At 57.2% G+C, this 25856-nt stretch overlaps 11 protein-coding genes across 11 annotated transcripts; 7 read left to right on the plus strand and 4 right to left on the minus strand.

The window, feature by feature from the left end:
* Window positions 1-15: 15 nt before the first annotated feature.
* Window positions 16-959, plus strand: MSY001_0286 (uncharacterized protein; the record flags this gene model as incomplete). The annotated part of the gene is made up of 2 exons (XM_018885064.1): window positions 16-334; window positions 364-959. 2 exons carry the CDS (start codon window positions 16-18, stop codon window positions 957-959), a joined length of 915 nt encoding a protein of 304 aa, XP_018738928.1.
* Window positions 960-2596: 1637 nt separating this feature from the next.
* Window positions 2597-3889, plus strand: MSY001_0287 (uncharacterized protein; the record flags this gene model as incomplete). The annotated part of the gene is made up of 2 exons (XM_018885075.1): window positions 2597-3131; window positions 3153-3889. 2 exons carry the CDS (start codon window positions 2597-2599, stop codon window positions 3887-3889), a joined length of 1272 nt encoding a protein of 423 aa, XP_018738929.1.
* A 20-nt stretch (window positions 3890-3909) lies between these two features.
* On the plus strand, window positions 3910-4298 carry MSY001_0288 (uncharacterized protein; the record flags this gene model as incomplete). Its single annotated transcript, XM_018885086.1, has 2 exons — window positions 3910-4130; window positions 4157-4298. The coding sequence occupies 2 exons, from the start codon at window positions 3910-3912 to the stop codon at window positions 4296-4298; spliced, it is 363 nt and encodes a 120-aa protein (XP_018738930.1).
* A 74-nt stretch (window positions 4299-4372) lies between these two features.
* MSY001_0289 (uncharacterized protein) lies at window positions 4373-7564 on the plus strand (the record flags this gene model as incomplete). Its single annotated transcript, XM_018885097.1, has 3 exons — window positions 4373-4916; window positions 5289-5707; window positions 5756-7564. 3 exons carry the CDS (start codon window positions 4373-4375, stop codon window positions 7562-7564), a joined length of 2772 nt encoding a protein of 923 aa, XP_018738931.1.
* A 2646-nt stretch (window positions 7565-10210) lies between these two features.
* MSY001_0290 (uncharacterized protein) lies at window positions 10211-11809 on the plus strand (the record flags this gene model as incomplete). The annotated part of the gene is made up of 1 exon (XM_018885109.1): window positions 10211-11809. The coding sequence occupies one exon, from the start codon at window positions 10211-10213 to the stop codon at window positions 11807-11809; it is 1599 nt and encodes a 532-aa protein (XP_018738932.1).
* On the minus strand, window positions 11781-15420 carry MSY001_0291 (uncharacterized protein; the record flags this gene model as incomplete). Its single annotated transcript, XM_018885120.1, has 4 exons — window positions 11781-11891; window positions 11969-12094; window positions 12187-13497; window positions 13849-15420. The coding sequence occupies 4 exons, from the start codon at window positions 15418-15420 to the stop codon at window positions 11781-11783; spliced, it is 3120 nt and encodes a 1039-aa protein (XP_018738933.1).
* Window positions 15421-15686: 266 nt separating this feature from the next.
* MSY001_0292 (uncharacterized protein) lies at window positions 15687-16859 on the minus strand (the record flags this gene model as incomplete). Its single annotated transcript, XM_018885131.1, has 1 exon — window positions 15687-16859. The coding sequence occupies one exon, from the start codon at window positions 16857-16859 to the stop codon at window positions 15687-15689; it is 1173 nt and encodes a 390-aa protein (XP_018738934.1).
* Window positions 16860-17514: 655 nt separating this feature from the next.
* Window positions 17515-18300, minus strand: MSY001_0293 (uncharacterized protein; the record flags this gene model as incomplete). The annotated part of the gene is made up of 1 exon (XM_018885142.1): window positions 17515-18300. One exon carries the CDS (start codon window positions 18298-18300, stop codon window positions 17515-17517), a length of 786 nt encoding a protein of 261 aa, XP_018738935.1.
* Window positions 18301-18920: 620 nt separating this feature from the next.
* On the plus strand, window positions 18921-20366 carry MSY001_0294 (uncharacterized protein; the record flags this gene model as incomplete). Its single annotated transcript, XM_018885153.1, has 2 exons — window positions 18921-18950; window positions 18975-20366. The coding sequence occupies 2 exons, from the start codon at window positions 18921-18923 to the stop codon at window positions 20364-20366; spliced, it is 1422 nt and encodes a 473-aa protein (XP_018738936.1).
* Window positions 20367-20406: 40 nt separating this feature from the next.
* Window positions 20407-24656, minus strand: CHS4.1 (Activator of Chs3-like protein; the record flags this gene model as incomplete). Its single annotated transcript, XM_018885164.1, has 5 exons — window positions 20407-21087; window positions 21123-21284; window positions 21311-21538; window positions 21590-21669; window positions 21704-24656. The coding sequence occupies 5 exons, from the start codon at window positions 24654-24656 to the stop codon at window positions 20407-20409; spliced, it is 4104 nt and encodes a 1367-aa protein (XP_018738937.1).
* A 289-nt stretch (window positions 24657-24945) lies between these two features.
* MSY001_0296 (uncharacterized protein) lies at window positions 24946-25827 on the plus strand (the record flags this gene model as incomplete). The annotated part of the gene is made up of 1 exon (XM_018885175.1): window positions 24946-25827. The coding sequence occupies one exon, from the start codon at window positions 24946-24948 to the stop codon at window positions 25825-25827; it is 882 nt and encodes a 293-aa protein (XP_018738938.1).
* Between the last annotated feature and the right edge of the window lie 29 nt (window positions 25828-25856).

Below are 25856 nucleotides of genomic sequence, written 5' to 3' on the forward strand. Positions count from 1 at the left end.
GACTTCTCATCGTGCATGCCCATTTCTGTGGCACAGGCGTACGCTCAGATTCTAGGCTGCGACTCTTGCACTTTGTCCCGATATCAAATCTATGCTTACCTGAAGCGACTTGGCTATATCGTACAGCGTGCCGTTCTAGTGGACAAAATCCGGACGCCAGGCATTCGCACCGGACCTGCCCCACGCCGCCGCTTGTTGCGTACCATGCTTTTGTGGATTATATCTCGGCTGACTCGATGGATCACCTCGATCCTGTATCTCTTTCGGCTCGTTGCGCGCCACATTCGAAGCAAGCCACGAGGTCTACTGGGCATTCGTCCCCTCGATCCCTATGGTACGCTATATTCACCACTCACTTCGCAGATTCTATCTTCCAAAAGCTCCAAATTGTGTCAACTGGATGCAACATTACCCCGTCGTCGCAGCAAGAGCACCTGGCTCCGTTCTTTTATGCATGGCGACCAGCAACAAAGTTTAAGCGTACTCAGCCCCCGCCACCCGAATTTCGCATTTGTGTGCTGGAAACCGACAAACACCCAATGTTGCATGTCGGTGACTTCGAGACGCTCTTTTCCCATGTGCCACTCAGTGCCTCTGGCGATGTGGATGAGGCAGAGCTCTCCGAGATCCGGGAGCAAAATAGTCGGGCATACGGCAAACAACGCAAAGTTCGCGCCAAGCCAGTAAAGTCGAGGAGGTCGACCCACTTTGGGTCTGCGTGGCAACGACTCGAGTGGCTGCTCCAGGTTCTTGTCACCATGTTGCAGCGCTTGTACACGCATGGGCATGCTGCGAAGAGTCGCACTCCCACACTTTCACGACCTACCAATGTGTACATACCCCTCAAGGCTGGACGGCGCAGCGTCGTCGTCGCTATTGTCGACCAAGGCACCACTTCCCTCCTGCGCTTTGGCGAGGCCGAGTTTGCTCGATGGCGGCTTGCTGGAGAAGGGCGCTAAAACCGTACATGATAGGAATGCGAGGCTTGTGTATGGTACCGTACCCATTTCACAGGTCGGTAGTTGCTTCGCTCTGTCACTTGCAGGTACTCGACTAACAGTCCCGACGGAGTGAACATGGATACATCAAAGTCCAGTTGCACGGGTGGGCGCTCCCATCGTGCTGAACCTGCTTCACCGACTTTGAGCTCTACACTGAGCGTGCATTCATTCCCTGCATGGATTTTGGGGATTCGCCAAACGAGCCAGTCGTCGATCCCATCATGCTTCACTTTGCCACAAACTGTGCTGCACAAAGTCAATGTGCTACGGGGCGGAACAGGTATTCGTGCCACCACATCGGATGCTTGAAGTTGCGAGTCGAGGCTTGTGCGAATTTGCACCTTGTAGCGTATATGCTGTCGTGCAGCCTCATCCACCACGATATTCAGGCGTACTGGTAACCGAATATTCCGGAGAACCCGATACCGCATAAGCTCAAATTCACCATCCGGCGGGGTAAACCGTAGACATGCGTCTCCGCCAAATCGGCCCAACGTCACGCATGGATGCAGAATGCAGTCGGCCAGCTGTAGCTTGCCTGTGGGTAACGGCCCCTGGGTATCCAGAAATCTTGATAAGTCCGCATTGATACCCATACTACACTCGGGGATACCGGACAGAAGTGCGCGCATAAGTACTTTGCCCTCGACATCGGCCCGCAAAACCTGACCCTGGGGACTCACGAGGAGGTGTAATGTCTCGACAACATCCACAAAGCATTTGTTTTTGCGATACTTTATGTCACTGCGTCTCCAAGATCGTTGAATAGGGGTGGGGTTGAACAATTGTAACGGAGGCCCCATCTCCGCTTTACATGCTTCTCCGGCACGGACGCTTTCGCTGGTGATCAACATCTTCAAGTCAGAGAGTTCACTGGTTTGAGGAAACCCAAAGTCCATCGACTCATCCAGCAACTCGTATATAAGCATAAAGTTTTTTTTAACGGCATCCTCATGGAGTCGCGCGCCGATGTAGGAACTGCTCAGGGCCACAAACTTGTGAAGATATTCGAACACTAGTATAGCATGCGCATTCTCCGTCGTCACTGCCACCACATACAAGTCTGAGCAGCGTACCCAGATGCAAGTTATGCTTCCTAGCGATAGAACAGGAGCGGTAGCCTCAGGGTTCTGGATTACATGAGCTCGAATCAAGTCGGTTACTCCCGTTCTTGTTGGTCAGAATAGACCTAACGTACTTCAGGTCGTTGCGAAATAACCGGGAGACAAGCACGCTTCCATTTAAATTAAATAAAAAGACCCCCTGCACGGTTAGAAAACATCACTCAACTTACGGAGAGCATATAGGGTCACAGGCACTACGACCGTGGAGGGTATGCGCGTGATGGGTTGCTTGTAAGTGGAGGTTTGAGCCCTGCTCGATTCTGCCATATGGGTGTGAAGCATAGGTCCCACGCCAAGCCCTTGTCCAAGGGGCAGGGTGAGGCCATGAACAGCAAGAAAATTGCGACAAGCAAGCGTAGGCCTAGTATATCCATCAAAAAATTCATCACGGCAGCTCTTTTTGCCGCTATCACATTGCTCGCGGCACTGGCGACCTACATGTGGGCCTCGCGGCGAACACCTCGCACCCGCATGCCGAATGCGTCCAATGTCGAACGTGTTCCCTCTGCTCCTTTCTTTCTCCCAGCTCGTCGTGAACTTCCTCTGTCACCTGTTCACGAAGCTGACGTAGAAAAAATGGAGGCTGTCAGCACGGCGTTCCTTCAATCATGGAACGCCTACCGGCGGCATGGCTGGGGCTTTGACGAATACCACCCCCTCTCAAAAGTTGGATCAAATCTGCTTGGAAGTTCTGATAGTCCTTTGGGCTTTACCATCGTCGACGCTTTGGATATGCTCATTCTCCAGGGTCTGCAACGCGAATACGAAGAGGCTAGAGACTGGATCCGCGATGTGCTGCATTGGGACCTTGATGGGCGCTTGAATGTATTTGAAACGACGATCCGAGTCATGGGCGGTCTATTATCAGCTTCGGCACTTATGCGGAACCCACCCCCTGACTCACTGCCGGCCTCGTTGGAAGATGCGCAAATGTTCCAAGACAAGGCCGAACAACTTGCCTGGCGGCTCTTGCCTGCCTTCGAGACGCCCACAGGCATACCGAAACGTGAAATAAATTTGGCCACAGGTGAGTCGTTCTATGACAAAGACAACTTCAACAGCAGCAGTTTGGCCGAGGCCACCACAATCCAGCTGGAATTCAAATACTTAGCGCATCTGACGAAAAACCAACGTTACTGGTACATGGCGGAAAACCCCATGTTCTTTGTGCGCGAAGCCACCCGCCCTCCCCGGCAGGGCCTGCTTCCTATCTTCCTTGATCCGCAATCTGGTGCACCGCTCCTAGGTGAAGTCCGCCTAGGGTCGCGGGGCGATTCATACTATGAGTATCTTGTCAAGCAGTACCTGCAGACCAATTACACAGAAACAGTGTACCATGACATGTATGAACATGCGTTTGATGGAATCAAGTCTACGCTGCTTGGCGAATTCACAGGCATCGATCCACCGCTTCTGTACACAATGGAGCTGTTCCCCCGCCGAGTGCAGCAACAAATTGCATGGGCTCGTCGCACGAAGCAAGACCACTTGGTCTGCTTTTTGGGAGGTGCCATGATGCTGGGAGCATCTGTGCATGCTGATGGCACACTCCATCCACCCTTCAATGACTCTCTGGCTACTGCCGCCATGCAAGAAGATTGGCGAGTGGGGCACGAGCTGGTGCGGTCTTGTGTAAACACTTACACCGAGTCTGCTACGGGACTAGGTGCGGAAATTGTATTTTTCCAACCGCCCAACGAGATGAAGCCTGGCACAAGGCCTTGGATGGTGAAACGGTATGTCGTCCCAACTTACTCAGTGTAAATCGCACTCGGGATCCAAGCATGGCACCACCGATTGATTCGCGCAACATTTTGAGGCCTGAAACGGTCGAATCGCTCTATATTGCATTCCAACTGACGGGTGACCCCTTATACCGAGAGTGGGGATGGAGTATATTCCAGGCTTTCCAGCGCTGGTGCCAAGTGGACAAGGGATACGGAGGCTATGCTGGCATCGACGATGTGGACTCTCTGGACCACCAGCTCATCGACCGGATGGAAACGTACGTGCGAAGACAACTCACCCTAGATTCTGGCTTTCTGAAACACTCAAGTATCTTTATTTGCTCTTCGCCCCGCGCAACAAAATCTCACTCCGACACTGGGTTTTCAACACGGAGGCCCATCCGCTCCCTGTGTTTGCGCCCATATTCCCCACGGATATTAATTAGTCATCATGTAGTCGAGCACGGCCGGGCTGTTGCCGACAGCGATACGTCCCTGTGGATCAGCTTATGCTCGCGGTATGCAACCCGTGAAGGCACCTAGCCGAACAGAGGTGGCCGCAGGGCACGAAAAAAACCATATCCACCCGGTGGACCCAATTCTTTCGCCAGGAGACGATGTCCCCTTTGCGACACTGGGTGATCTCGTGGATCGTGTTGAGCACTTGCAGCATGAGCTCGCCATTGCACGACCTGACCAGAAGCTTAGTGGCCGCATTATACAAGTTGCCTACACTCTCCCTTTTACGATCCAACCACTCTCAGAATGTAAGTATATGGAGCATAAGGTCGAGGCATTAGCTGCGGCAGATAAAGTCGCCCAGCTTGCCATTCAAGCTCGGGCGCGGCGTGCGCAGCGCGAAGCGCGCGAGCGTGAAGAGGAAGAAGAGTTAAAGCAAAAGCTACTTCATGAGGAGCAGATTAGCGAGACTCGCAAGCCGCGTTCCAGCAGCTTTGTGTCCGATCGGCCCCGCCTGTCCATGGGCATGACCAGTGCCGTCCTTGATAATGTGGATTTGGAGAGGTTTCTTTATGAAAACCAAGAGCGCTCGAAGCAGCGCGCCGGTAGGCGTGCATGGCTTTATGACGATCTACCAAGTGACGACAAAGAATACTCGGAGAGGGATCGATTCTCTCCGGTAGGCTCCTTCACATCCAGCGCGGGAAGCGTACCCGATGGCATGCCTGAATGGATCGAGCATGCCACGGGCCTTAGCGAGCAGGCAAGCCCATTATCCCCAAGGTCAGAAGGTGATGTCGATGACCGCCCTCCGTGGATCTTGAGCATGCATCGCGGCCATTCGGCGCTGAACGGAGGCATCCACAGTCTTTGCGACCGTTATCAGCAGACCTACATTGGTGCGCCAACTCACTTAAAGTTTGCCGTCAATTCCGAGCGAGATATGCGCTCCCACGCGGGTGAAACAACACCGCAAGAGCGTGAAGCTATTGAAGCTGTGCTCGCCTCGCTCGAAGATCGATCTGAGTGGGCCAGGCATGAGGGCGAGCTCTCCGTGAGGCCTGTCTCTATGCAGCGAGAGGAGCCAATGCCCAAGTACGGCATCAAGTCTGTGCCTGTCTGGCTTGATCAGCACTCGGCCTTTGCCCACTACAATGCCTACTGCAAAACCACTTTGTGGCCGCTGTTCCATTACATGATGTGGCGTGACGACGAGGACCGCAGCTCCTGGGATCAGTATAGCTGGCAGGCGTATGTGAAAGTTAACCAAGAGTTTGCGAAACGCGTGGTGTCTGAGTATCAGCAAGGCGACATTGTATGGGTACATGACTATCACTTACTTCTCGTCCCTCATCTCGTGCGCCGCGCCATCCCTGATGCCCACATTGGCCTGTTTGTACATTCGGCTTTTCCAAGCAGTGAAATTTTTCGATGCTTGCCGCAGCGCAATGAGATCATGGAGGGTATGCTAGGGGCCGATCTCACATGCTTCCAAAACCGCTCGTATGCTCGCCACTTTGTTTCTTGCTGCGTGCGCGTTGGCGGTCTGGAAGTGCAAGGCAGTTCTGTCGAGTCGCCCAACGGGCGCGTGACTCAGGTCTCGCACAATACGATTGGCGTTGACGTGGAACGGGTGCGCTACGAGGCAACGTCTCCACAGGTCCAGCCACGCATGCAGCAGTTGCGTGACTTATATGCCGAACAGTGCATCCTTGTCGGATGCGACAAACTGGATGTGGTTCATGGCGTGATTCAAAAGCTGCAGGCCTTTTATGACCTGCTCTTCCATTATCCAGAATGGCGAGAGAAAGTCGTGTTGATTCAGATCACCATCCCTACGATGACAAATTCGACAAAGCTCGAGCGCCAGGTATCAGAGCTCGTCAGTCAAATCAACGGTGACTTTGGATCATTGAGCTTCACTCCTGTGCAGCATTACCATCAAGTGATTGACCGCAGTGAGTACTATGCGCTCTTGTCAGTTGCAGATCTGGCGCTTGTCACTTCAGTGCGTGATGGTATGAATACCATGTCGATGGAGTATGTCGTATGCCAGCACGAGTACCAACGGAGCCCATTGATTCTCAGTGAATTTACAGGTACAGCTGGGCACCTGCCAGCGGCGATCCAGATCAATCCTTGGGATATTGTTGGTGTGGCAGCTGCAATCCACCATGCTCTGGCCATCAGTGAGAACGAGCGTGCAGAGCGCCATCAGCAGTGCTATGACCAGGTCATGTCGCAGACGTCGCACATGTGGGCTCTCTCTCTGGTTCACCAGATGCTGCTCCGGCTACGCCACCGGTACTCGGCACATTCCACATTGCCTTTTGATACCAGCCTCATGCTAAAGCACTATGCGCCTGCGAAGAAGCGCTTGATCCTCCTAGACTACGATGGAACATTGACACCGATTGTCAAAGATCCTGCGGCTGCTGTGCCCTCAAGGCGCCTGCTCGATGCTCTTCGTACCCTCAGTGAAAATCCCAGCAATGCCGTGTATATCATCTCTGGCCGAGACGAAGCTTTCCTGACGAAGCACTTCGGCAATCTGCCGGCACTGGGCCTATCGGCAGAACATGGCAGCTACTTTAAGGAGCATGGTGCTGATAGCACGTGGCAGAACTTGTCGGCGGAACTGGACATGTCGTGGAAGGGCGATGTACTGAACGTATTCCGCTACTTTACGGATCGCACCATCGGCAGCAACATCGAAGAGAAAAAAAGCAGTATCGTATGGCATTATCGCAATGCGGATCCCGATTTTGGTTCGTTTCAGGCGAAGGAGTGTCAATCACTTCTGGACAATATTCTGTCGCAAAATGACCTGCAGGTGGAAGTGGTGGTTGGCAAAAAGAACGTGGAAGTACGTCCATTGGCCATCAACAAGGGCGAAATCGTTCACAGGATTCTGTTTGGCAATCCTGACACGGAGTATGTGTACTGTGCGGGCGACGACAAGACGGACGAGGACATGTTTCGCTTCTTGTCGCAGCTACCGTTCGAGGTGGATGACCAGCAAGCCGACGCATCGTCCGAGCGAACGAGCCATGTAATTCTGCGCCCCCCGGCCCCGCTGCGCCGCTCCACCGAGCGTGAAGCACCTGCGCGCAAAATCCATATCCGACCCGACCAAGTCTTCACCACAACTGTTGGTTCGAGCAATAAGCGCACACGCGCAGGTTGGCATGTTGGTGAACCATGGGACATCGTCGACGCGCTTGCGATGATGGCCGAGGCGGACGGTGCCTAGATATCAGAGGAACAGACAGTGTTAGAGTAAGGAATCCTACTGTACAGATCTCTATCATGCCATATCCTCCTCGTCGTCATAGATGCGCCGCTTGATGAGCACGCGGCGCCGCGGCCCATCCCGCATCGGCTTGCTGGCCACATTCCCAAAGGCATCCAGGGCCACGGGCTTGGCCACAAGGCAGCTGCGTAGAGGTAAGGTCGCGTCATGCGCCGCCGAGGACTGCCGTGGAGGACTGATGACTAGGCGTTTGTCCCATCGTACGGCCTGCTTGCCAGGGGGCGTCGAGTACTCGTCCTCGTCACCCGCACCATGCGCATGCCCTACTGGCTGGCCCCGCTCGTCTGTCTCTGTGCGTGCCGGCTGAAAATTCTCACGTGCACGCACGCCGCGTCCTAGGAGAAAGTGCTGTGACGGACTAGGGGGGCGTGGTCCTGGCACACGCTCAACCTGGGTGTCAAGTTGCACCATATATGTTTCATTGTGTTTCGTGTGCCTCTGGGTGAGCCGCGCAAGCTCCGTGGCCGAGAGTTGGGGACGCGGCGGCACAGGCGGCGTTTTCGGCGTTCGCGGCGTGCGCGAGCGCAGATTACCAGTCCTAGTCGGCGGCACAGGCACACTAACGTCTGAGCGTGTCACGCGCTGGGGGGACGCAGGCGCAGGTGGATTCCCGTGTGTGCTAGGAAGTTGGGGCCGGCTGACTGATACCCCGTCAAGAGCGGCAGGAGCGGTCCGCTTTTGCAGTCGAGTCGACATGCGTTTGGCGGCTGACGCAGGTTCTGGCTCCGTCGCGGGGGCCGGCATCGGTTTCATGGGAGGGCGCAGACGTTTATGCGACTCGATCTTTTCCGGGCTGTCCCAGACACGAACCGCCGGGGCCTGACTGGCATAGCGAGCAGGGCGCCATAAACGTGGGGTCTTGCAGGGCGAGGATCCTGCAGTCTCCTTGGCCTTTTCGGGCGAGGGTATGCGTGGCAAGGGCGAGGACTTGGGCATTTCTGGTAGGACGGGCTGGACGGGCGACACGACGGTGCGCATCGGGCCCACCGCTCGCTTCGCTGGGGATGGGCCTGTGGATGGCGCACGCATAAAACCTGGAACGCGCTGGGCCGACGGCTGTGGCGATACCGCGATACGGCGGACTGGTAGGCGCGGCACTGTGCCTTCTGCGGGTACCCGAGCCGATGCTAGAGGCACCGGCTCATCGTTGGCCATAAGCTGATCGAGGTCCACGTTGATTGGCGATGAGCGACTTTCCTGGCCCTTGTGCGAGGGATGAAGGGTTTCACGGTACGGAGATGAAGCATCCTGCGTCGGCAAAGGACGGTCAAATTTGGACCCCGCCCAGTCTTGCAGGGCCATCTGGACGGGCGTCTTTTTGGTGGATGATATGCTTGGCGGAAGATGGATCGAGCGGCGCAAGGGCGTGCTTTGCATACGCAGGGGCGACACGCCATCTTTGAGGGAATAGACGGTAGCCGGAGAGCTGAAATTTGAAACATCACCCAGTGCTTCTCTCACATAGTCGCGACGCACATGCGCCTCCGCGGAGGGTGAGGATGCGCGTGCCATCCCTGGCGAGTCGTCATCGACATCGCCTAGAGGAATGCTTCGCTCCTTGTGAAATGGCGAATCTTTCGAGGGCGTATTAAAAAGGGGGGTGTTATCGTGGGGCACCGAGGCAAGGTCCGACTGGAACACAGACGCCGCTGGCAAGAGCGCTATCTTATCCAGCTCCTCCCTCATGCACTTGGTGCGTTGGGGCTTGTCAGTGTGCCATCCTTCCAGTGCCATGCTCCTGGGACGGCGTGGAGGTGACGGCGTCCACACCCTGCGACCACTTGCGAGCTGCGGACGTGTTGGTGTGTGTAGCTCCGCCATCGGTCGCCTGTCTCAGTTGCGGTCGGCGGCGAAGCAATTGACACAACCAACACAGGCGCAACGCGTCTCATCACGTGACACATCAACTATGGATCGACGGCGACCGAGGCTCGTGCGCGCTGACGCCGCCGGACCGAGGCGGGGACAAAGGCTGTCGTTTCTTTTTGAAAGTCGCGCATCTCTGGCGCCGCAGATAACACAGTAGGCTGTGATTCGTCCCTTATAGAGGCCAACTCGTGGTCATCCGCGGTAGATTCCTGCTCGTCTGGTTCAAAGACAGGCTCTGTGGCTGGATCGTAAGTGGAAGGCTGGGTGTAGGTGACCGGCGCAGCAACAGTTTCCACGTGTGCAGTACAATCCGAAGTGCGGACTGCTGCGGGACGGCCGGATCGACGCGGGGGCGGTGGCCCGGCTGGCATCACGATGTCGTCGTCCGAGTCGTCCTCTTTGGTAGGCGCAGGCCGCGGCTTTTTAGCCACATGATAAGCGTCTGGAGAAGGTTCTTGTATGAGTGGCTTGCTCGTACCTCGTTCCTTGTAGGGCAGGCCCGGTGGCGGCGCTCCGTACGGGTTAAACACAGGATCATAGTAGATACTGCGCGTCGGATCAGCTCCTTTGGGAATCTGGTGCTAGACAGGGACACGTACTCTGGGATCCCGCGGCATTTTATTCGTCTTGGCGTCGCGCGCGCTAGGACCACCGGCCTTCGCTGGGGGCATGGTGGTGGAGGCACGCTCCACACGTGGCGGGCTCCTTCGCTATCCCATGGAGGTGGACGCTACGGACCCCGCGGGGCCTGTGGACGTCGATGCGCTGACCGATGTAGCGATCCGGCTGCGGCTCGTCGATGAAGGACAAATTAGATTGAATCCAACGTACCAGCGGGAGCTCATGCGTTTCTTACACGGGCTGCTGACGAGCTCGGAGGAGACGGTGCAGCAACAGCCCGCGCAGCAGCAGGCAGTCGCCGCGGCCCTTCATCACCAAATCTCAGAACTGTGTGTAAAAAACACAGACATGTTTGTGCGTGCACAGACGTCGTTCGATGAGATGCCAGGTGTTTTGGCGCGTGCAGATCAGTACCTGACCTCGGTGACGGACTCGCACATGCCCCGACTGAGCAAGGCCGCGGCCGCTTTTGCGACAGAAGCGCAGCAGGCACTGGCCATTCGCCATGTCGTATTGGAAGTGAAAAATGCACACAGGGAAGGTGTCCTGGATATACTCCGTGTTTCCTCCTATGTGCGCCGCTATGTGTCGCAGGGGCAATATGAGCCGGCTCTTCAGCTCCTGTGCCACTTTGTGGGGGTACTTCCGTCGGCAGCATCACCCACATCCAAGCTGCTCCGCGAAGATCTGTTTCACGCGATTGAATATACAGAGCGCGTGCTCGTCCAGGCGTTGTGTGATGCACCGATCCAGCTGGCCCAGGCGCGCCACATGGCTTCGCTCTTGTACCGCACCGTGCAGATCGCTCAGGGACCTTATCGCGACACGAGTGTAGACCTGCGTGCCTCGGATGTGTGCTTTCATATGCTCCATGCGAGTATGCAGCGCGTCAGGGCGAGTCTGTCGTTGACCCAAGGCATCCTATCCGTTATGGACACATGGAAAGAATTGGTGCTTTCAACGTGCCGCGTTGCACTCTCTTTGTTTGTGGACGACCCGGTCGAGGGTAGTCAAGCGGATCCTGCGTGTGGCCTTCTGATGGGCTCGTTTGTGACGCACGCCACAGACCTGCTCTATGCGTGCTTGTCTTCCTATTTGTACACGACTACGCATCACCTCCCAGGCCCTCCGAGTCGCTGGGCTTCGGTAGCCGAGCACCTGGACGCCGTACACACCAGGCTGTGCACCGTGTCCGACAGCCTTGCGGACGTGGGCGCCTCTTTGGCACTGGAGCTGCTACCCTACCAGGGCGATCCCTCGTCGCCTCTTAGTGCCTGGGACCATGCCGCCCTGGCCTTGTGGACGGGCGCCCTCTCGGCTATCGATTGGGACCGGCACGAGGCGCCACCGGCGCCGCCCAAGGGGTGCGAGGCAGCCCACACTGTGCCGGCTGCCATATTGTCGTTCCCCACACTCGCACAGGGGGCCGCCCAGCTGGTCACAGCGCTCAATACCCTGCGACACTTTGCGCCACGCCGCATCCAGAAACCCGCCGTGCAGGCACTTGCTGAGCACCTTGCACAGCATATACCGGCGCCAGATGACGCACGCACCTGTTTTGTTGATGTGGTTGCACCATGGGCCGCCTCAGCCCTCGTAAAGGGCGTGCTGGACGACAGCCAAGATGCACAGTCCGCACTGAGCGCCTGCCCGGCCTGGGTCGCATTCACGCATACGACTCAAGGTCCAGCGTGACACTGGCGCTGGAGTGTGTCTCCTGGTTACGGTATACGCCGACCAGTCCCTGGCTGCGCTCATAGAGAGAGGCCTGCGTAAGCTCCGTGCGCGTACCTTTAGTGAGATGACAATAAACTGGAATTGCTCGCTCGCGTGCTCGCGTATGTACTGGCTCACCTGCGCGACATTGTGCGAGTCAAGTGCGGCATCCACCTCGTCCAGCACAAAGAACGGCGCCGGCTGGAACGTGTGGATGGCAAAGAGGAGCGCGAGCGCTGCCATAGTCTTCTCACCCCCCGATAGCTGATCCATATCGCGGAAGCGTTTGAGTGGCGGCATGGCATGATACCGAATGCCCGTGCGAAACGGTTCCTGTGGTTAGTCGCGCAACATACGTCAGTCTCATCCAGCGTCAGGTACGCGACACCACCAGCTGGCGCGGCCTTGCTCCGCGTTAGCTCCTTGTACACGCCGTCAATGCGTTCGGCAATGTGATGGTAGGCACGCAAAAACAGGTCCGTGCGTCTCTTCCGCAGGGCCTGAAACTCATCGCGTGTGTCGCGCACTAGTTCGCGGCACACATCCATTTCTCGTTCACACGCCTTGAGATCGCGTTCCAGCGCCGTGAGCTTTTCGCCCATGTGCGTGCTAGGTACCAGTTGCTCCATTTCGTCGCGTGCAGCATCAATTTTGGCCTGCAGCTCGCGGCCCTTGCCCGAGCCGCGGTCCGTTCGCTCTGCATCCGATAGGCGCGTAAAATCGACCACCACGCCGTAGTCACGCACCGCGTGCAGACCCTGCGCTGTCTCCATGACCAATGTCGTGTCCTCCTCGAGCGGAACTTGCGCGAGGTCACCCGCCTCCAGCGGCAGGTCCAGCGCTTCTAGGCGGCAGCGACGATATAGGTCTGTACGCTCCGCATCTAATTGTGCCATTTCATCGCTGCGCTCGGCCACTTCCCGCTCGTGTGCCTCGACATCGCGCGTTAACGCAGAAAGCGCCTTGCGCTTTTCCGCCAGCTCCTCACTTTGTTGCGCATGCTGTTCACGTAGCTCGGAAAGCGATGCTTTGGCCTTGTCCATCGACAAACGCAACTCGGCCATCACATTGTCGCACTCAGTTAGCTGCGCCTCCAGCGCGGGCAGGCGCTCATTTTCCCTGTCCATTGAGGCCTGAATGTACGCAAGGCGGTCAGCGGTGCTCTTTAGCTGGTCCTCTGAAAAGGCCCGCTGGTGTGCAAGGCGCGCAAGCTGCCTCTGGTGCTGCTGTGTCGCCACATCGAGCGCCTGCGTGAGCTGCAGCTGATTCGACTCGTACTCACGCACATTGGCGACCCCAATGCGAGCGCAGAAGGAAGCGAAGAGCCCATCGTCTGCTGCATCAATCGTGCGCTGGATAGCTGCGCGTGCCTCTTCTAAGTGCGCGCACTGCGCCTGGAGAGCCTGAATGCGCACGGCCAACGTGGCTTGCTGCTTCTGCAGTGCGTCTGATTCGCGCTGCACATCGTCGCGCCGCCGCTCCACCTCAGCACACTCGTGTCGCACGGCCTGAACGGCAGATTGCGCGCGAGTGACGTCGGCCACCAGCTCATCCTCGTCCCCAAGCGCATACTTTTGCTGCTGCAGCTCCTTGAGCTCTGCCATGCACCGGTCTCGCTCACGCTGCACACCGACCATTTCTTGCTCATCCCACAGCTGAACCGTGTCCTGCATCGACGGACCTCCAGTAATCATACCAGTCTTGTGGATAACGGTGCCTTCTAGAGTCACGGCTGAGTAAGTCAAGAACACGCACCCTTTACTCGCTGGTGCTTCTCGTAGCAAATGTGCCGCGCCACATCGAATGTGTCGCAGATCATCGTGTTGCCACAAGCATAATGCACAGCCCGTTCGACCGCCGGCGGATATTGCATCACATCCACAGCGAGGCGCGCATGGGGCGATAGACTCCGCAGGCGGTCGTTGATGGGTTTGGTTTGGATTGTGTCCAGCGGTACAAATGTCGCTTGTCCGGCGCGCTGGTTCCGTAGGTACTGCGGTGAGCGGTTATGCACATACCTCAATGCACTCCATGGCCGTCTTTTCATGATGAACGACGACAGCGTCGGCGTGGCGTCCAAGCGTCATGGCCATGGCTAACTCGTATTTTTTCTGCGTCGGTGTCACAAGATCCCGCAAGCGCCCATGCACGCCGGGAAAAATCATCTGCAGTGAGCGCAAAGTTTCGCGCAGTCGCGATTCGCGCTGATGCAGGCGCTGGTCCTGGCCCATGCGAAGCAACTTATTGTAGCAGGTCACCAGACTGTCATTAAGCTCTTTTTCGCGCACACCCATCTGTTCTTTGCTCGTCTGCAGCGCGGTCAACCGAGACTTGGCGTCCTCCCACCTATGCACCTTCTCTGGTTCTTGACGCGCAAGAGCTGTGGCAGCTTCTTTCAGCGACACGAGCTGCTGGGCGAGGCGTTCCAGCTTGGTGTTAGTTTCGCCCTGACGGTCTTTCGCAACATCCAGAGCGCTCTGCTTCTCGCGGCCCTCACGCTCCAGGCGTTCAGCCTCGCTGCGCTCTTCCACGGCCAATGTATGCGACTGTGTGCGGAGGTCATAATAGGTTTGCAAGTCGTTCTCGCTGAGCTGCAGCATCGAGGCTGCTAATGCGGCCTCCTGGTCTTTTTTTGCCTGCACCGCAGACTTTTCCACGAGGTCCACGTCGGCAGTGAGTCGAGTAAGTGCTTCTTGCTGAGCATGATAGTCTCGTTCCGCTTGTTGGAACAGTGAGCGAGCCTGCTTGACCTTTTTTCGTGCGTGCTCCGCGCGCTCAAGCAGGCGATCCTTTTCTGGTCGCTTGGCCTCGAAGGACCGAATCAGCTGCTTGCGCTCGTCCTCCTTGTCGAGCATCTGCTGCTGAAGTACACCGAGTCGGTGACGGGCCTCTGCTACCAGCTGCTCCTTCTCATGCATCCGTTTCCGTGCCTGCTCACCCCGGGGCGCATGCGCCTCGATCCAGTCAGTATGGATTTCCATCGTCTCATGAATGTGGTACAGCCGCCACAGCACTTTTTGAACCATATGTTGGTGAAGGTCCATCTTGAGTACGTCGTATCGATCAGATGCCTCCTTGTGCTGTCGAGCATCGCGAAGCTCGAGCTGCAGCGTCTTACGCCGAGTGACAAGTCCTGCAGACTGTTCCACAGCTTCCTGATAGGCAGCACGCGCCGCTTCATATTCACTTTTCAACGCACATGACCCACTGATCTGGTCAATAACGTTACTCAAGTCTTTCGAACACTGTTCTGCAATGGCTTCCACGTCGCCCTGGAACACCAAAAAATTTCGCGCCTTGACTAGAATATTTAGCTGCTCCAGTTTGTTATTATAAGACGCTTGTGTTGTCACACGCCCATTGTATCGATATTCAGTGCTCCCTGTTGAAGTAATGACACGCTGAAAGCGGTGCTCTGTGCCACGACCCTCTTCCAGGACGGCCGTGACACTAGCCCGCTGCGGCTCTTCAATCTCTTCACTTCCTGCAGTATCACCCTGCAATGTGCTAGACGAATAAACTAGATCAGTAAGGTCCGCCGAGCGGAGTTGAGCACCTCGCACGCCTAATACGAAGGAAATTGCATCCATGAGATTGCTCTTGCCGCTGCCATTAGGTCCGACTTGTTGTCAGTGCCACTCATCCCGATACATACTGACAGCACTAAAGGCGCTAAATGGTCCAATGACATGTTTACCACGATAGCTTTTAAAATTCTCGATCTCTAGATGCTTGAGCGGCATCGCTCTAAAGCCACCAGCGTGGCCAGTGCCGGGGATGACACGAACACGCGTCGCGGCCGGGGCGACGCGTAGATTGATTGATTGGTCATCATTACATAGACTATTGCTTGGGATTATGCAGTCGGTCGGTGTGCCGCCTCCGAAGTCAAGTGAATTCGGCGGCGTTTGCGATAGTCGAGCCATACAAAGATGGGGTACGTCAGCAGGATGCCTGCCATCCACGCCCAAAGGATACCAACATATTTCATAATGCTCGATCCTTTCGTCAGTAGTTCGTACGTACGCTCTCCCACTCGGAACATAATCGCCAGGTACACCTGGCGCAAATTGTAGAACGGCATCGCATATCCATACAAGTAAAAGGATGACGCCGCCTCAACGGGGAAATTGCTAACACTCACGTTGGAGATGATGAAAAAGATCATAAAAGCACCGATGAACTTGGGCGTCAAAAAGGTAATCGCAGATTCCAGGGCCAGTGAGAATATACAGACACCACAGTATGTGACCAACCAGTACACCATAAAGCCACCTCCATACGAAAAGTTTCCATCGAAAGGCAAATCAAAAGGTATGTCCAGTAATGAAATCATTAGGGAGATAGGAATGGCCGACACAAAGGTAGTAAGCAAACGAAGCGTCATCAGGCCACGGTAATGTAAGTACCGCTGGACAGCTAGTCGCCCACTAAATGCCGCCAGGACAACCTGGAATGAAAGAATCACCAGATAAATCATACCAACGAATGTAGGTGCTAGACCCACATTGGTTGTCCAAGGTCGTATGTCGTCCATACGCATGCCAAAAGGTTGGACTAGGGTCTGCGGGGCGCGGCTAAGCGCCTGCATCGCAGCTGAATTAGTGCCCATTTCGGACAGGTACTGCGAAGTTAAGTTCAGGCCGAGCTGGTTGGTAGCTTTTTCCATGACGCTCTGCGTGGGAGAAAGGATAAGAGTCGGCAATCCCACAGAATTTCGCGCCGATGCATAGTACATAGTCATGACGCTCAGAGGGTCCCAAGACGCATCACCTTCGCGACGGGCACGCATGAAATTCTGAGTAGCATTGGGATGGATCTCAATAGCGGCCCAGTACTGTTGTTTCGGCTCGATAGCTTCCACGAGCTGGCTCGATGCGGGATAATCTTGCTGTGACACTTCCACCCAAGTATTGTGAGGAAGGGGACCATGGTTTGAATCCAAGAGTGCTTGAACAATGACATTCCCTATAGTATCTTGGTCTCGATTGAGGACAATGCAATTAAAGTTCGGTGTATGTTCTTCCATATGGTAGAGTGAGCCCCAATAGATCGAGCAAAACAACCATATCATTACAAGCGTCAAAAACACGGAAGTGCATACAGGAATAAGGTAAGCCTTTTGAAAAGGTCGAAGCCTTTTGTCAAAAAAACTATGCTTGAAAGGATGCAAATCCTCAACCTCGCTAGAAGTACTCACTGACGCACTTTGTTGCTGCTTCTCCGAATGCTCCTTTCCCACAAGACCTCTTAATGTATCCTGGTGACCATTTTCCTTGAGGGGAATTGTTGGGTTTACAAAAGCTTGGGGTCCATCTTCAAGGGGTACGCCATGTGAATCAAGCTCAATAATACGAGCCGGCTCCATCGTCAAGTCAATGGGACAGAGGCGACAGCCAGCAAGATATCAGACGCAGGATCTAGTTGTTTTCGAAATATAAATCACACTTCCTCCACTTTTCCGAAACAGTGTCACTTGGCCTGTTCCTTTTTCTCAATTCTATGCCGCGACGATCCTGCCGCGATCGTCGCATGTAAAAAGGTCCTTTGTACAGCAACTGTAAATGAATACTAAACCGCAAATTTGGTGGTCATTACAAGCGGCTCCATTAAAAATAACATGTATTTATTCTCTCGTTTCTACGAAACACTTAAAGTCGTTAAAACATTGCATTACCGTATATTTAATGGTGACCAATCCTAGCCGGGCAATTCTGCCAGTATGAAGCAATGTGAGTATCAAAGTACCAGCCCGTGTGGTCTGGAATACTGAAACCCCACTCTGAGTTCGCACCATTGGCATTTTCTTGGCCAGGGTAGAACTTCGCGTGGGTCGAGTTAGACGGGTTGATCCAAATCTGGCCAGAAGGATGCTGGAAACCAAGTTCACGCGGTGGAGCACGAGGGACAAGGTCGACACCGTTCACGGCATAATAGAAGCGGCCGCGCAAGGCATCGTCTATGGAGTCCGCCCATTCCTGGTTGCCGCTTCGGGGCAAACCGAAAACCATGACGCGGTGAAGTTTGCCACGCTTGAGGTTAGAATTCAAGTGCAGGGATGCCACAGCCGCGATGCCCGAACCGAACGAAAGACCCGTCAGGGATACACGGTCCTCATTGTATTTGTCCTGGAATTCGTGGATCTTGCCCAGAGTAATATCAGCGATGCGTTTGTATTCGTTCTGAAAGCCCGAGTACATCTTGGCGCCTTTGCGGACATGCGGAAACAGGTCGCGGTCCACATCCTCGAGGAACAAGTCAGTCGCCTGCAGGACTGAGTCGATACCTGTCTGGTTCATACCAGCCCATGACACCACAATACCCAGCGACTTGGAGTGGAAAATCTCCATGCGTTGGTTGTAGTTGCTATCGCCGATGGCATAGAGGAGCTTGGCATCCGAGACATTCATACCAAGACGGTAGTTCACACAGTTCGACTGCTGCGCCAAGACGGCGAAGTGCTGGTACATCGTAAAAGAGTCAGGTAATGGCTGTGGCGGTTCATGAGACGTCTTGCGGCCAAAGATATCCCGTGTGTCCGGGGCGATCTTTTGAACGGGCTTCGTCACAACGGCTTGGAGGGTCAAAATGGCGCACAGAACAACGAATCCCAGATGCCACATAATAGGTGGTGTGACGGAGGAGACAGGGACACATTATTTGTACACATCTATGAATTGTACTCGGGGTAACACAGGACCGACGCGTGCTCTCCGTCATAGATGTAGACCTGTCAACTGGCGTATCCCTCGCAAAATTAGCGACGCGAGCTATCATTCGCACTAAATTGGGCCGAATGGCATATTGACACACATATCCGCGGACTTGATTGGCTTCAGACATAAAAGATGGGGCAATTGCGTGCACGAAGGCCTAGGCCCCGGGTGAGCTATGCATCTATGAGCTTCATCTCACGTGCGCGGCCGATGCGCAAATACCCACGTGGAAAGACATGCGAGGCTTATCAAACAAACACCGCAGCCTATCGGAAATGGGATACTGCTATTGGACGCTGGAAAGCTCCAACTGATTCGCAGAGCAATTATGGATAAGGCACAAGTTCGGATTGATAGATCCAGCTTTCCCCACCATGCGTACATCTATTCTTGGTGGTGTGTGTGTATTTCTGTCCTGGGCGGCTCAGGCTATCGCGTTGCAACCATCGAATGCTACATTCCCTGATGCAAACAAGTATTTGGTGAGTAAACACTTGCCTGGGATTCCCTTTGAGGTGCCCCAATCGTGGGCCGGTCTCATGCCAATCTCTGGCAGCAAAAACGAGACCCGGGAACTATTCTTCTGGCTCTGGGCACCGACGGGCGATGTAGGCCACGATGACATTACGATCTGGCTCAATGGTGGTCCAGGATGTTCGTCGCTAGAGGGTGCGCTGAGCGAGTTGGGTCCCATTCTCCTACCCAGGTCACCGAAGGATGTTGCGGCACCAAACCCATATTCGTGGACGAACTTATCGCACGTTCTGTTCGTGGAGACGCCTGTTGGAGTGGGATTTACGCGTGGCAAGCCCAATATTCACAACGAATACGATCACGCGAGGGAGTTTTACGGCTTTTTGGAGCAGTTCTTCAAGACCTTCAAGGAGCTGCAGGGCAAGCGCCTGTGGCTAACGGGCGAGAGCTATGCTGGAATGTATATCCCGTACATGGCGCATGAGATTTACAGCCATCCGTCGAACACGAGTGGAATCAACCTGCAGGGTATCGGTATCAATGACCCGTCGTTCACCACTGACTTCCTGGGGGAAGAGGCGCCTGCGTATGAGTTTATGAAGCAGAATCAGCATCTCATCGGCCTCAACGATAGCGCTATTGCCCAGATCGGTGATGTGGCGAAGAAGCAAGGCCTGCTCACGTACGTGCAGGACCACCTGCAATACCCACCGCGCGGGCATATTCATGTCCCTCCCCAGTACAGCTCCAAGCGCTCTGTGTGGGAAACGGCCAATGAGCTGGCGATGTCGACAAACCGCTGCTTCAGCGTTTACGAGATCAAACCTAACTGCACTCTCGACTATGACGCTCTTGGTATGCCACTGAACTCCCAAGAAGCAAGCAAAAAGAACTTTTTGAACGCGCATCCTGAGTTGAAGAAGGAGCTACATGTTGACCCTCACAAGGTGTGGAAGGAGTGCACCGACCGCAGCGTGTTTGCAAACAGGGACGACGAGGATTTCACTTCCAGCCCGGACCGTACCGTGCTGCCCAACGTCATTGAGAAAAGCCAACGCACAGTGATCCAGCATGGTACCTGGGATTTCGTGCTGATCGCAAACGGCTCAGCGCTGGCCATCCAGAACATGACATGGGGCGGACGCATGGGCTTCCAGACGCCGCCTCGGGCACCAATCCGCTTCGATGGCCGTGTGCACGGCACGATTCACGAAGAGCGTGGCCTCACGTTTGCGCTTGTTGACCGTGCCGGCCACATGATTCCCCAGTTCAAGCCGAAGGTTGCGTACAAACTGCAACAGTACCTGCTTGGCCAGGTCACCCAGCAGAACCTGACGCACGTCTAGCCATAGTAGTTCATATCATGCTACACTGCCTGATTCACAGCTACATGAAACCGAACCACTTTTTGCGAGGCTGTGCTTCGCCCTCAGCGGCAGGGAGGGCCAGATCCGGTACATCCCTGGGCGGCCTGGCCACCCCGCTATGCGTGGGTCCATCATCCGCCGCGTCCATCCACAATTCGTCGGTAGCAATCGAGTTGGGTGTGCTCGCATTCGAGCCAGTCTCGCGCGGACCATAGTTCCTCGTCGCGTGGCCAGGTGAACCAGGCGGTCCAGGCGGTCGGACTGGGCCCGTAGAGTTGGTCATAGCCGGCGGGCGACCGGGCGGCCCAGCTCCCGGTGCGGCCCCCATGCCGAACGGCTGGCGCGGCGGTCCGGGCGGACCACCAGGCGGACGCACCTGTGGGCCACCCTGCGGCGGCATGCCAGGTCGACCACCTGCGGGCGACGTGCGCATGCCCGGGGGCGGGCCAGCGGACGCAAGGTTGGCCGTCGAGCCACTGGGCGGCAGTGACACGAAGGAGCTGCTAGCCGACATGCTTGGCGGTAGCGATGCATACGAGCTGCTGGCCGCCAGGGAGTTTTGCGAAGGATGCTTGGGTGGCATACCAGGCACCTGCAAACTCTGAGGCGCAGACGCAGGCGTCATACGAGACTGCACACCAGGGGGTTGATTCGGCGCCACGCCTGCTGCCATTGGACTACGGCCCACGGGGTGGCCGGGCTGCAAGCCAAGAGGCGGGCGTGGCGGTGACGAACTTTGCGACTGGAAGGGACCTGGACCTGAAGGTCGCGCAGGGCCTGCACCGGGAGGCATCGCAGGACCGGGACCTGGAGGACGAGCAGGACCTGGTCCGAAAGGACGAACAGGGCCTGCGCCGGGAGGCGATGCAGGACCTGATCCCGGAGGACGTGCGGGACCTGCATNCCAGGAGGCGATGCAAAACCTGATCCCGGAGGACGTGCAGGACTTGGTCCGAAAGGACGTGCAGGACTCGCACCGGGAGGCGATGCAGGACCTGATCCCGGAGGACGCGCAGGTCCTGGTCCGAAAGGACGTGCAGGGCCCGCGCCGTGAGGCGACGCGGGGCCAGGCCCCGGAGGACTTGCAGGACCCGCACCGGAGAACGGCCCAGGACCTGCACCCGGGGGCCGGCTGGGCGGCCGTCCAGGCACTGACACTATTTCGGGTGTCGAGCTTTCGCGGCCATTGTTTGGCAAGGGACCTTGCGGAGAGTGACCAGGTCCATGGCCCGTAGGTCGCACAGGAGGCCTGTCTGGAGGACCTGCCGGCGCTGGGCCTGGTCTGGGGCGGACATCGGCCGCAGCTCCTGATGCACCTGGACGCGGCGGTGGTCGCGAATTGGGCAGCATCATAGGTCGTCCTGGTGCAAATCCGGCCAGGCCGTCGGGAGGTGGTGAGCGCGGTGGCGGCGTGCCGGAAGGGCCCAGAGGCGGTGGGCGACCCATGGCGGGCGGGCGCGGACCGGCCAAAGCGAGCGCCTTGGACTCGTCGGGGCTCACAGGACCGGGTCCAGGTCGTGCAGACAAGTTCGTAGGCGAGTTGGGCGCCGGTGACGGCTGTAGCACAGGTGGACGGCCTGGCTGAGGCGAGCGTGCGGGAATGATCGAGAGCTCCTTAGGCGAGGACGCGTCGCCAGGCGCACGAGATTCACCCGGTGGGCCCGGCGGAGCAGGCCCGGCACCCAGACCCGGCTTGACCGTGGGATCCTCTGCCTTCGCGCCTTCCTTGGCCGGGGCGTCCTTGGCTTTGGCGTCCTCCTCCGCCGTGGCTGCAGCCGCTGCTGCTTCGGCTGCCTTGGCCTCCTTCTTGTCGTTTTTACGGTTGAATAGGCCCAAGATCTTGCCTTTGCTCGGATTCGGCGTGGGGGACGCAGAGTCCTTGTCGGCCTCTTGAGTCTCGGGCGGGCCTGCTGGGGGCGCGGTGACAGGGTCATCGCCTGCCGCATCCGGACGGGTAGGGGGCTCGTTCGGGCGGGCGTCCTCAGGCAAGGGACTGCCAATGGCAACAGGCCCGTCCTCCTTGGGGCCATGTTCTGTGGCATCGCCGCCGTCGTCTTCCGCTTCGCCCTCGGCGCCTGCCTCTCCGAGCCCTTCGGCGCCCTTCTTGCCCTTCTTGCCCTTGAAAAGACGACCAAGCAGGCGTTTCTTCCCAGCCTCGGCCTGCGCGTCGGGCTCGGGCTCGGGCTCGGGCTCGGGTTCCGGCTCGGGTTCTGGCGTCGGCGGCTTGGGAAAGCCTGCGCGCGGCCCAGCAGCAATCATGCTAATGGCCTTGCCCTCTGGCTTCGGCACCTGGGATGGGACGTAGGGGCGCGCAGGGCGTGCTGCGAAACCGCCTGGGCCGAAAAAGCCACTATTGTGCGGTGACGACGGATTGGACTTGATCTGCTCGCGCTCCAAGAGTACCTGGTACATCAAGTCGCGCTGGTGCGCCTGAGTCTCGCGCATGTCCTTTGGCGTGGGGAACTTGAGCACGCCCAGGGATTGCAGCGAGCGCACGGGTGCAGCACCGGGGAATGGAGCACTGAGCGGCTGCACGGGCACAGCGCTCAATTCATTTTTTGGCCGTACCGCCTCCTCGTCCACGACCTGCTTCGCGCTGTAGCCCGAGAGCGACGACAGGCGCGCACTAGCGCGCGAGTCGCCATGCTCGAGCGCGCGCTGGTACCAGCCCTTGGCCTCAGGGAGGTCCTTGGGTGTGCCGATGCCATTCTCAGCAAAGTAACCACAGGCGTACTCGGCCTTGCCCAGGCCCTGCTCGGCGGCACGCTTGGCCCACAAAAAGGCCTCGGTGTCGCTCTGTGGCAGGATGCCAGGCGCGCCCACAAGATACCACGCGGTGAGCGCAAAGCAGGCCTCCTTGTGGTTCTGCTGTGCGGCAATGTTGTACATGTGGATGCTCAGGCCGCTGTCCTGGGGACAGCCCATACGCCCATATTCGTAGTTCACGCCCAGCTTGTATGCACTAGGCGCATAGCCCATCTCGACGGCTTTAGCGAGCAGGTCACAGCTGTACTCGTGGTCGGGGAAGAGCACATTGTGCACACCTTTTTCGTGCAGCAAGGCCAACTCGTGCAGGGCATGGGGGAACTCGGGCGTCGCATGCTCGGCACTGCGCTTCAGCCACTTGACGCCCTCGCGCGCACTGCGCTTCAGACCGAGCTCGCCGTTCAGTTCGGCGGTGCCCAGGCGGTACTGCGCACCAGGGTGTCCACGAGTCGCAGCCGTGCGGTAAAACTGCACCGCCTTGCTCGCATCGCGTCGACAGCCCCAGCCCTTTTCGTAACAGGTGCCCGTACGGTACGCAGCATCGGGATGACCGCGCTTGCCTGCTTGTGAAAAGTAAGCGTACGCCAGACCAAAGTCGGGACGCCCACGCGCCGTGCCAAAGCCATTCATCATACAGTCGCCGACCAGGTACTCGCTCTCCACATGGCCTCGGTCGGCGAGGCGACGCAAAATGGAGACCGACTCCTTGATTAGCTCGTCGCGCTCGGCCATCGGGTCGTGGTCTTCAGACATAGGCTCCGTCATTTCGAGAGTACGGCCAACATCCAGCATGAATACAGCTAGTTCGTACTGCAAAGTTGGGTCGTTCGTCTTCATAGCGTTCTCGCGATACATGCGGAGGGTCTTGGCATGACTCAGTAGAGAAACGGTCTCGCCTGGCTGCAAGTGGCTGTGGTCCAGATGCAGCTCATTGTCTCCTGGCGACAGGACAGAGCCGTTCGGAGATTCGGGCGATGATTGGCGGCCTGCCATGGTCGACAAGCTGTGTGGCACCGACGGCGTCTCTTTGGGCGAACTCACTGAATTAGCCAGTGGGCCTGGGATCTTTGGATGAATGTGGGAAAAACGATCACGCGGGAGGTTCGGTGGTGATAGGGGCGTTGATGAGGCAGATGTGTCCGAGAGATCCTGGACCTGTAGTGGCGCCAGATCGGGGAGCGCCTTGGTAGCCGGTGTCGCCGCGCCAGCTCCCGGCGGGCGTGGTGTCGTTCCGGGCGCACCTGATTGCGGTGCCACGCCAGGCCCACTACCCAGAGAGCCCAGCGGCGGGGGACGTCCAGCGGCCAGGGGCGGGCGCGATGGACCCGAAGCGGGCACCATACTCCGCGGAGCCGCACCACCGGCTGGCCGTACTGGGGGGCCATTCATTACTTGTGTCGTACCCGCAGGATTCGCGGGCGGAGGCGGCCGTGGACGATTCACCGGACCGCCTGCTGAGACGGGCGCGATGGGCTGCGCATGCGCCTGTGCAGTAGGCGGCATGTCCATTTTCTAAACCAGCGCTGGAAGCAAAGCTGGGATGTATTCGGCAGATGTAATGTCAGATGCTGGGCGTACAAGCCAGCACTAGCACACTAGAAGTCGCCGAAAGCGAGCGTAGAGGGAGATGGCCACCAGCGCGTAGGATGCACACCAGATCAAGACAACCCCCACGAGCCGCGGACACGCTTGTTTGGCGACACCTGCATGCCAGCAGACGGGCCACTCAGATTCGCTTGGCCCAACCACGTGATGAACAGGCAGCACGTCGTTCGGACGAAGCACACTTTCCATGGACGATGGGCTGGTGCCGAACGGCGCTCCGCCGCCGCGCCACGAGCTCGAATCGGACGACGAAGATGCACTGATCGAAGCTGTCCACCCGATCCGTCTCGTGGGCTCCGTGCCGCATGGACGTGCCTGGAGCGTACTACTGGACGATACAGGCGCTGCCGTTCTGCTCGCCACGCAAGGCGACTGGACCGAGCAGGCACACTTCGAGGCAGGTCCGACGAAGCTAGCTGGTATCCATGTGCCAGCGTCAGAGTCAATGCCGATAATGTTGTTTGTGCCGGCCTCCCTGGCAGTGCCTCTGCCGCTCCAACAGAAGATGGCTCAAGCGGTCGCACAGTGCCGTCCTCGGAGCGTTGCTGTGTTACAGCCATATGCCCCGAATATGGTGCTCTGCCTGCCCGATATGCCCCGTGGGGATACGCTGAACCCTCCAGTGCAGTATCTCTTGCATACGCCACCGACGCAGTCGCCGCCTCCTGCGTGGGCCACTGTCGCCCTCCAGTCGTGTCAGCCATGGAGCGCGCCTAACACACTCACAGGATGCGGCGCCGCGCTCTTTGCGCAGGCCATGTATTTGGGGTGCCCTGCGCTTCTCCTCAGTGTACCATCCACACGACCCCACGCGCATCCACACTACCACACAGCAAGTCAGCCGAACCCCCCGCGGCAAGACAAGGTACGGGCACCGAGCGATGTGCGCGAGCAACTCGCGCGACTTGTGGAGCCCTTGGACGGCCACTACGAGGCTTTGCTCTTGAAAATGGTCGGGAATGGCGCCGCAGAGGGCACGGGACCCTCCCTGCTCGTCGATGCCTGGCAGGCCGCGATGGCCGCACACACCACCGCTGGGCACATTGGCGACGGCGGAATGTATATATAGGCAATAGAAGTGGGACTATGAAAAGAAGG

This window comes from Malassezia sympodialis, genomic scaffold, assembly GCF_000349305.1.
Source record: "Malassezia sympodialis ATCC 42132 genomic scaffold, msy_sf_1, whole genome shotgun sequence".
NCBI classification, from domain to species: Eukaryota; Fungi; Basidiomycota; class Malasseziomycetes; order Malasseziales; family Malasseziaceae; genus Malassezia; species Malassezia sympodialis.